We start from the raw sequence: 10,999 nt of genomic DNA, 5'->3' as shown, positions 1-10,999 counted from the left end.
TCGGAATTAAGCATGTACACATACCTATTCGCGGGTGGCTCAACCACTGGTGGCAACAAAAGTCTAAAAATGTTGTTCACAAACAAGCTCTGTAGATAATTCCAATCATCACCTGTTGGAAAATTTGGAAGAATAGATGCTCGTGTAAATATGGAGATCAAAAGAAGTTCAGCTTGTACAACATGAAGCAACGGATCATTTGGAATGTTATGGCTGTTGTACAACGGTCCTTTCCGAAATGCAAGTTGACATTGCCTTGGGTCAAGTACTGTGATGATATGGTCAGACTAAAACCCATCCCTGAAAACATTATAGTAACATGGATGAAGCCACAACATGGAACTTTCAAGTTAAACACAGATGGAAGCTTTATTCATCGAAATAGCAAAGCATGGCTTGGAAGTGTTTTGAGGAATGAGCAGGGTGATTTGTGTATGGCCTTCTCTCTGTCAGCTAACTGCACAAGCAACAATGAAACAGAAGCTTTGGCTGGGATTCAATGGTGTATTCATAATGGATTTTCAAACTTCGTGCTTGAAATTGACTCTATGCTCGTAGTCAACATGATCAAAGAAAGACATACTGACAATTATAAAATGAAGAACACGATATAACAGTGTATGAACCAAGCCAATATCACTCATGTGCATTGCTATAGGGAAGCTAACCAAGTAGCAGATTACTTAGCAAAAATGGCTTCCAACACATCGGAGAGTAAGATGTACATGTCTTTCTACCTTTTGCCCAGGGAAATCAAGGGAACTTTCATTTTAGATAAATTTCAAGTACCTAGCATTAGAATAAAGTATGATAAGGCAAATTTCTTTGTGAGTTAAGCCTCCTGTAATCTTGTAATTTTGGGCACAAGAGGATGTTTTACATCTCACTGTATTTTTTATTTATTTTGGTTAGGGTGGACTCTATAGTGTTTAATCTTGGAGGCAAGGCAATCTCCCCCTCCTTCCTAAAGATAATACAACACACCCAGTGATACTGGAAAATTATATTTTAAAAAATTAATACTCCCTCCGTTTCAATTTATGTGAACCCATTTGATTGGGCACAGAGTTTAAGAAAAGAGAGAAGACTTTTAAACTTGTAATGTAAAATGAGACACATATATTTTGTGTGGCTATAAATCATTGCATAAAGGTAAATTGTTTCCAAATAAGGGAAAAGGTCATTCTTTTTAGCACGGACTAAAAAAGAAATAGGTTCACGTAAATTGAAACGGAGGGAGTATAAGAATACACATCAATTAACTGTAATTAATATAAATCGTACATTAAAACCAAATATCATGTACTTACTGGTTAATTGAGGACACTAGCTAGGTGTTGATAAATCTAGATAGGGGGGGGGGGGGGATCGAGGCTGAAGAGTAAGGACGATCAGTACATTTCGTGCTGTGGTCCCCTGGCGAGGGCGAATCATTCAACTCAAATTCTGTTGAGTAAAATGATGAGATTTCCTCATTTATTACTAGAAACCAAAAACATGAAAATGGAAGTCCATAGAGTTGATGTGGACTCGAGAGAGAGGACCGAAGGATGGCGCTGCTCCGTTGTACTCGCACCCGTAAAGATCATGAGAAAAGGATTGGATACTGCATCTTCTTCTCAAGCATTTGGTTTTATTTTAGATCAGTTAAGAGTTTTTTAACTTACTATTGCCACATGGAAAAACACATTTTTAATGAAAGGAATGATCTCTTGTAATCATTCTACAAAGTTTCTAAGTACCGAACTCTTATTAAAGAGATTAAATTAATAAAACCTATTTATAATGGACATCAATCTCACCATTTATAGTGTTGTACTACTACTCTCCTCTCAAAAAAGAGCGATGCCGCTGTCACAAGATTTAATTTACGTTAAATCTGCACTTCGACTCCTCAACATTTTGAGATAAAATCTTCACATTTTTAAGATCACGTGTTACAACTAGCTAATAACACAAGTTGTAAGAGGACCTATTAAAAGGGCACCAACGGATTGCTTCTCTTCTTTTTTCTTCACTTTGACCCTTGTAACACTTGTAAGGAAAGCAATTAATAATTCCCCCTCACTGCCCATTCTCAGTTAGACCTTCACATCTTCATCCAAGAGTACTCCATCCCCATCTTCTTTCCTTTCTTCTTTATCTTTCTCCAACTAATAACTCATGTTCGCTTCAATTTTTCCAGATATTTAGTGCATGATGAGATTTTCAGTCTGACCGGTTGCGAAAGAAAAAATTGCAAACGAAGCGTTATACATGTACCAGCAAGAGCCAATTCTGCTAGGAGTGAGTTTACTTGCTAGTTATGCGGAGATTATAATGCAGGAGTTGTTTATGCAATGATTAAGGGGATGGAGGGATTGTGTATAACGATTAATTGTTACACATGAATTGCTTACTTTTTTTGTTTTAAATAGTTTATTCCCCTTATTGTAACACACTAATTTTTATTCAACATTCTTTCCCACATAAAATAATACACAAATTCACATATAGCTTAAAGCGAGTATCACTTAATACCGCTAATCAAATGTTGTTTCATTTATGCAGCAACCATACACTTTGTTATTTTATGCAAAATTAAAGATGATTAAAGATAGAACACAAATACATATATTAGCAATATAAAGATTAAGATGATTCTTAACTTCCCACCCAACTATATATATCATATCACGATTCACCTTATAACAGTTCACTATTATAATCTCTAAATTATTTAATTGTAGACCAAACAATTTTTAACAACTGAAGAATGACATAATTAAATCAGCTATAAGATGATGAAGAAAAAATAGATAACATGTTTCGGTTTAAATTGTTCCAACATTTGTAAGTTAAGACAAAAAATTAGCATAGCTGCACAGTGACCAGAATAGCAGGCATGTGTTTAAACTAAAGGACAAAATCAAGGGGCGTCCATAATAGGTAAAAGAAGATAGAGCGGTAATGACAGGTTCATGAGTACAAAACACTTTGATATGGCCAGTTTATTCAAATAGCGTTTCACGCTTTCTTAAATACTTCTGAATCGAAGGTTGGTGAACCTTTACTGTTGGTTTTTCACAAGGATGCAAGGCGCTTGGAGTACCATTGCCTCTAACTTTCTCTTTCCTGCGTGAAGCCATCTCTACTTACAGCAAATTAGCCCCCCCCCCCCAAACAAAAAACCCAACCTTCACCGGTCAACATAAAGTCAAGCATCCTCGAGAAGCAAACAGTACACAAGAAACAAAAGAAAAACAAAAAAAAAGTAGACTTGCCAAGGGCTTCTGAACTACTAATGCCTAGCCACAAGCAAAGAACTAGGAAGCCTCAAACAGAACACAGAACAAGATACAAGGGAAGTTAGCAAGGCTTTCTCATTATAATTTTGCTCCTATATATGCTTTTGATAAATAAAAAATTTATCTGGAAAATGAGATGGACTGTCACATGTAATTGTTGACAAATGGCTCAATTACCCATACAAAATTACTTACAGAGTTCATTTAGAAAATGCCACTGTCTCAGGCAGAACAAATGATGCACACAGCATCCATTTTCCTGGTGCAACAAGGCGAACCTTGCGCATCTCTACCTCAAAAGCCACCTCAGATAGTGCAATCCTGATTTGCTGTTCAAGTATGAAGAAGAAAAATTCAGCATTCCCTCAGTAATACCTGGCCCAGAAAAGTTCAGTCAGATGAAAAGTAATAGCGAACAGGCTAACAACAGACCTCATGAAAGTCAAATTCAGGATCCTGAGCTTTTGAAAACCCATAAACATGGATCCTTGGCAAGGTAAATTGCCTACCCTTGTTCCTCTTTCCGAAAATTCCTCTAAATGAATCTGCAAACATGAGAAAAGCATTTATGTATTGGCTATATGTCTAGATAAATGGGATGGAAGGTCTGGTTTTTTTGGGGGGCACCGCATCTCCTTCATTGAGCTGGAAAAAGAATGTAATGCAGCATATTGCCTTCTGAGAGAAATCTCGAAGTGCTGTCATGCCGCATCATACATATCAAATGGGAGTAAACGAACTCATAAAGGCAACAATATTAGTGACGAGAAATGCTATTGACATTGTTGCTCAGTAGAAATACTCAAAAAAGAATTATCTATCGGATAATCCATAGAATCATCGTGTCTTGCAATTGTGAAATGCCATAGTAGATCTACTCCAACACTAAATTGGAAACTCTTTCCCCATCAAACTATTGCCTAACAAGCATGTTAGTACACATTTATGGACAAAACTAAGGGAAAAGGATACAAAAGGATGCAATATAATTGTATCAATAAATTCAAGAAAATCCCAAGCCTCTCTCGTGTTCTGCATAAGCTTTTTCGATGCCCCCAGAAGCTTGGTTATCAATTATTTTCAAAACGCAAGCTTCACATGCTTCATTATTACAACAATTACTGTCAATACTCGGAATTCTACGGTCCAACTACACCGTCACATGCAAGTTAGCATCGACAAAAAGTAGCAAATTCTTCTTTCAATGAAAAGCTTTCTGAAGTCATAGGTCCAACCAAGAGAAACGGATAACTGAGACCAACAATGCTGCTGAAGCTCTAACCACAGAGTAATAGGAGACATCAAACCTTCAAAAAATCCACTAGCAGGATACTTCCTCAGTAAATGAAGAGAAACAGAGGATATTTTACATGCTAAAAAGCAACTTAAATGAGAAGAAAGGAAAAGAGACTGCTGGATTACATCATTCCTGGAGGTCAGGAACTGAGCCACCAGGAGCCTATCCAAGTGCTCAATCAACAAGAAGTGCAGTTCAAATATCAAAGTCATATTCTCAATCTGACAACTATGGAACTGGACCCAGGATATTTGCATTTATAGTAAGAATAAATGAAATAAACTTGAAGCAGAGGGCACATTTTCTCAACTAAATCACACCACATCCTTGGTGCTCCCAATTGAAAATTTAATGGATAAAACTAACACCAACTACTATCAAACTTTAAGGTTGAGTACATTACAGAAAGACAGCGTACCAAGAAACTCTGCAGCATCATTTGGCAAATTCATTACTACTTGAGTAATTGCCCGAGTTTTTTCACTCGCAAAAATACTGTCAATGAACCTCCTCCCATCCATGTTAAAAATCTACAAGATAAACGAAATCACTAAGCTGTGACACCATATATCACTGGATAAATGAATTCAAGAAACCAAAAGTTGAATCTAAATCATGAAGACACCTGCAAGATCAACACTGTAAATAAGTGAACTCGTCTTGGAGAAGAACCTTTTCAGTTCCAATGATTATTTGGTTTTTGGTGATAGCATTGCCTCATAAATAATAAGTTCAAGTGTAACAGTAAGAAGACCTAAAGGTACTCCATCATAACCAAAGAAGTAGCATGAGCAAAGAAACCCACTTTTAATTTATTTTCCTCGTTTATTTGTCAATCAAGACCACCAAAAAAAGTCAGATGACTGAGTGCGTACGCCAGATCTGAAATTCTTCCATAAATTAGGTTTTATTTTTTGAAATGGAAAAATATATTCTTTTAAATAAAAAAAGTTCAAACAAAAAAAAAATTAGAATTTCGTGCTATATATATATATATACAGATCCTATGCGTCTGACAGAAGTTAGTGACATACAACAGAAAAATATAACTTGTATGTGGATGAATTTGTACCTCAATCTTCCTCTCGAGTTTGTTACGGACAGAGTTTCTTTCTAGATATTCAACAGCAGAAGGGTTCAAATCATTAGCGTATACATATTTGACCTTCTTTGCAGCGGATATTGCAATGGGACCAATCCCAGCAAACACATCACCTGACATTTTAACAATTGGCAAAAGAGAGAGATCGCCAGAACATAAAACAAGTTAGAAGAGGCACCACATAGAGACTAATTCAGATAATAAGCAAACCGCAAACTTATCAATGTGGAGCAGACCACTTCGTTGCCGTTTGTTTGGGTACTATTTAACTAGTGTCAGTTTCTTTGACTAAATCGACGACAATGTGCTCAATTTCAAAGGCGCATATCCATTCTACCATACTTTTGATATTATAGAATTTGACGAGAACATTTTATGATCTCTTTTCATTTCATAGTTCCAAGGTGCCAACTACTAATAAATACTAGAATCGTGGCCATCGATGTGTGTGCATATAATTCAAATCATTTCTAATTGTTCTGTCGCATACATATCGCTAAAATTCAAGAAAAAATTCAAGTAGACTGATTCTTTTAGGACTTTTAATTGAAAACTACCGACACCATCATGGACTAAACAGTGCGAGAGTGTAGTGGAAAGGTCACGAAAAAAATTCAAAATAAACAAATCTAAGTGCAATTGTAGAGAAACCACCAAGTCTGGAACTCAAATACGCATGTAAGAGTGCTCAAGAGAACTTACAGACAACGTCATCATGGGTGAAGCAACTAAGAAGCCTCTGTCTTTCAGTTGCCAGCCTAGAATTCCAATATCTACCAGAAAATGACAAAATTTATAGGAAAATATCAGATTCTGGAAACAATAAATTTTCATCTTTACTTATTCTTATTCGCTTAGACTCACACTGTTGCTAAATCAACATCAAAATAGAGTCCATTCTCGACTACAGTGGTTACGAGAGAATGGTTTCCTGCCAAAACTTCTAGCTGCATTGTTCTATAGTCATTGTGAATGGCATCAATTTTATTGGCAACTGTTTGTATCTTCGGCTTGTTCTTGTCCAAAACTACCTGGTAAAAGATAATCCAAAGAAATGAAGGGGGATAGCGGCCAATGGATTATTGAGAAATAAGGTGAAATTTAGTAAAACCAAAAAAAAATGTGGTAGATTTGCAGAAATCAGGTACCTTTGCGATAAGTTTCTTGTACGGGAGATGTTCATCTCTCAAGTTTAGATGGGCAATATGCCCAACAGTCTCAAAAGCTGAAGGAACAATCATGCCTTGTGGAAGCAAGACCTCTAAGACCTGCAAGGTGCACATTCCTCGTTTAAGTAAGATGTAACAGCAACTTGTGCAAATTCATCTCAGTTTCACTCATATTAAAGACTTCCCACACACCAAAAAAAATAGGAATAAAACAAATGCATCAGGGCCTTCAATCCCACCCAATTATACATGAAGGCTCTGGTTATGATATTTTCAAGTTTGGTAAATTACGAGACACTCGTTGATACCCATGAACCTCACATAACCCGCACAAGAGATGCTATACACTTGATTGGCTAAAATGGCTAAACTGTGTACAAAAATATCTGTCCTTTTTTTTAATATTATATCCATCATAGAAAAGTAATATTAATAGCAAAAAATATGGCAGATGGTCAAGAATATCATATGGACATACCTCATTCATTTGCCAATAATTGTAAAATAATGTCAACTTGCATCTCACAATTTCAAAACTTAATCTTGTACTTTCCTCATTGTGTTCTTTGAGGACTGCCTGCAAACATAGTTCAAATTCGTAAGAGAGGAGCTATTAACCTACATAAATATGCAAAAAGTTGAATCTAAGCTTTTAACTACTACTTTGAATCAGTAAAACAAGCATTCTATAAACACCACATCCCCCTTGGCCACTATCAAACGACTTATCCGAAAGATTTAAATACATGTTGGCGCATCTCGTCAAAAATAAGATTGAGATGAATTATCCTGAAAACAAATGCTCTTCAATGATTTGTTCAGACAAGTAATTAGTAGACTTCTCGATAAAAACTACATGATACTCATACCCTCCAACTATCTAATTCTATTCACTACTATGGAGGAAAGAGTGTATCAATGATGACAAAAGGGAGAAAGTATATTAATGTACAATACGGTCTTGATATGTATTATGTCACCAATAGACCAACTATGTTTTAAGTCCCAATCGTTCCATTCTTGTCTCTTAGACAAAAGCTCAAAACAAACAACATAACATACTTCACCATTTGCAACCATGAACAGAATAGGTGCTTGACAACAAACTACATTAGGCAAGATGTTTTTTCAAAAAATCAGCCTGCCACTCTACTCCTCTACCTAAATAAGAGACTTGGTTTACCAGCTAGGGTACGAACTCATGAGTTGTGGTGTGTATACAACACATACCCCGCAGCACTACTTTATTTGTTGAACCAAAAGCTCTAAGGCCTCAACATACATAAAGGGAACAATTTAATTCAAGGTAAAATTTAGCAAAAACACTCCATGTTTCAATTCCAAGTACCAAGAAGACATCACTCATGAAACTCAAAACATATGCATCTCATAAAATACCATAGTGCTAAACAAAAAACGGAAACCTTAATGGCCTCAGGCAATTCCTCTATCCCCTTGTTTGCGTACCTCTCATCCAATAGCAATAACCTCGTCGATCCACTCCATTTTCTTCTTCTAATAAAATCATCTCCCAATAACCCACTCAAATCCTCATCTCCACTCCCCTCCTCTTCAACCACCTCCACCAATGCCATCTCATTTCTCCCTAACCCTTTCCGCTGTCTTCCACTTCCCTCCTCTTCCTCTCTCTTCTTCTTACTCTTCTTCGGCCTAGATAACTTAGCCAAATTCTGAAACTTCACATATCCTGTCGAATTGAAAGTTCTGGCAAGTTTATCTCTGTACAACACCGAACACATTTTCTCTCCATCTCCTTCAGCTTTTCCATAAATTCTTCGCTCCAATGCGGTTAGGGTTTCAGCATCATTATTGTTTCCGATAAATTCCTTTAATTCGTCATCAATATCGTCACCGGGAACCCTAGCAATGTTACGAATGCGCGGCCAATTTAAGAGGTGGCCTCGTAATTTGCTTTCAAGGGAGAAGCAGTGTTCTGAAGGGACACGTAAAGCGGTTATATCGAAGACTCGAGTGAAATTCTCTTCGTCGAAGTTATCAGTGTTTTGGTGTTTTTTGTGGCCTTTGTAGAGTGAAGGGCCATAAGAATGGTGTTGAAATAGTGTTGACGACGACGTTGTGGAAGCGGCGGTGGTGGTGGAGAAGAGAGAAGGAATGAGCGGTTTGGGGGAAAAGCGGCAAGTGAAGTGGAGAGAAGAAGTTGAGGAAATAATGAGTTTGTTGAGTATAATGGCGGATGGCAATGGGTAGAGAGCCATCAATTGAATTTGCCGTGGTAACACATACATACAGTGTGGTGTGGGAAAGGGCTGTGTATCTTTTAAGAGTTGTGATAATGGAGAAAGATACAGTTTGGTCGCCGGAAATGAAGAGTACGAGAGCTTTTCTTGAGAGCAAAGAGCTTTTGCATAACAAATGTGAATTATTATTTCCAAAAATATTTTCAAACATATTTTCTAATCTTCCAAAAATTTCACAAACTGGTTTCTGATCACTGTAGAAAGTACTTAAGTTAATAATTACATAACGGAATAATAAAATCAAAAGACAGTACTATATTTGTTTTGTCACAAGGCAATTTAGTTCATTTTGTTTTCCGAGAAACTAGTTTCTGAAACGCACCCGTATTCCAAGTTATTTTTATAAAAGTTAGATAAAATATAATAAATTTAAATTACATACATATTGCTCAAACAATATTGTTGATATACTATTAGAAATCATACATATTAAAAGTTATAGCTCATTTGAGTGAGAATATATGATATTTAAGTGACCATATCTCAAATTCAAAATAATTGAATAACATTCTCTATCCGAAAAGATGAACCATTACATTAACTTAGTTTATTATTTATAATCACATTATTTTAGTTTATTATTGACAAGGTAGGTTGCTCTGATGGTAAGCACCATCCACTTCCAACCGGGTTATTTGCTGAGGGTCATTTGGAAAAAGGCTCTCTACCTTAGGGTAAGGTCTTTATACTGGGTGGTTGTTGTTGTACATTATTTTAGTTTATGAGGTAAAAATATGTCATTTGGTCGCAACTACCTAACATTTCCTCATATACAATGTGTATATTCAATTACATTGTTTTAGTTGGTTTTTTCATTATTGTGTATTCATTTATTATTCTCTGTTCCTTATAATGATCGTCTTAGTTGATCTTTTACGAGTGTAGTTGAGAGGAAAAGTTGGTTATAAGATTATGTTATTATCTCGGAAGCAAGAAAACTAAAGCAAAATATAAATTCTATAAATTAGTCATCAGCGAACCAAAAATACACTTTTAAAAGTATAATATTGCAAGAAGTTACACCTTGTGCATGATGATATGATGACGATGATAATTACATATTTGAAACTTACGGTCCCAAAATATGTGTTTTAAATTTCAAACTATGTATTTCAAGTCTGAAGTTGAAATTTAATATGCCATATTTTATAACAGCCAAATGGTATGTTTATTCTACTAAATATAGATATATTTTGTTATACTGGATTAAGTATACATAATTTTGAAATCTTGGAGGATTATTAGAACATTGCGGACCATTTTAATAAAGGTAAGCACTTTAAAAACAATTTTGATATGTTCCTCTGATTTGTTCATTTATATCAAGGATATATTATCATGCAATAAAAATTAATATAGAAATTGTAATTGTAATACCATGAATAATAGTATACGAATTATTATGCGAGTAAAAATATAAGGATTATATATAGTGTTTGCCTCTTTAGATACCTGGTTTGTTATTGTTGTTGTTAATTGCCTCTTTAGATAATCATTGATATACATAATATTATTCACAATTTATAATACATGTAGTAATGTTGATGAAAAGAATATACTAATATATAAAATTTGCATATGGATATTAATAGTTAAGGTTTAAATATTTGCACCAAAAACCAAAAATATTATTTTCTGTCTCAATTTATGTGTCATAAGTTCATAATGAAGACAGATCTAGGATTTAAATCTTATGGGTTCAATTTTTAAAATTTTTAGCATTAACCCCATTATATTTTTAAAGTTATGAGTTTTTATCTATTATTTTTGTGATTTTAATGAATTTCTAGATATAATTTTTTTACTCCGCGTCAAAAGTTATGAGTTCAATTGAACCTATAAATAATGCGCTACATCTACCCCCG

At 35.2% G+C, this 10,999-nt stretch overlaps 1 protein-coding gene across 2 annotated transcripts; it reads right to left on the bottom strand.

The window, feature by feature from the left end:
• Nucleotides 1–3,337: 3,337 nt before the first annotated feature.
• LOC104089386 (tRNA (guanine(37)-N1)-methyltransferase 1) lies at nt 3,338–9,317 on the bottom strand. Of its 2 annotated transcripts, XM_009594255.4 has the most exons (9): nt 8,280–9,317; nt 7,334–7,432; nt 6,835–6,954; nt 6,551–6,717; nt 6,389–6,459; nt 5,657–5,799; nt 5,003–5,114; nt 3,720–3,832; nt 3,338–3,616 (listed from the first exon to the last, which is right to left on the bottom strand). In XM_009594255.4, exons 1-9 carry the CDS (start codon nt 9,120–9,122, stop codon nt 3,488–3,490), a joined length of 1,797 nt encoding a protein of 598 aa, XP_009592550.1. In that variant the 5' UTR covers nt 9,123–9,317; the 3' UTR covers nt 3,338–3,487. The 2 variants fall into 2 exon arrangements, with proteins under 2 accessions (XP_009592550.1, XP_070033350.1); XM_070177249.1 differs by lacking the exon at nt 3,338–3,616 and having other exon boundaries at nt 3,808–4,608.
• Between the last annotated feature and the right edge of the window lie 1,682 nt (nt 9,318–10,999).

The sequence above is a fragment of the Nicotiana tomentosiformis genome, chromosome 6, assembly GCF_000390325.3.
Source record: "Nicotiana tomentosiformis chromosome 6, ASM39032v3, whole genome shotgun sequence".
In the NCBI taxonomy this organism is placed as follows: Eukaryota; Viridiplantae; Streptophyta; class Magnoliopsida; order Solanales; family Solanaceae; genus Nicotiana; species Nicotiana tomentosiformis.
Note: the sequence above shows the minus strand (reverse complement) of the source record. Positions and strands in the feature narration are given on the sequence as shown.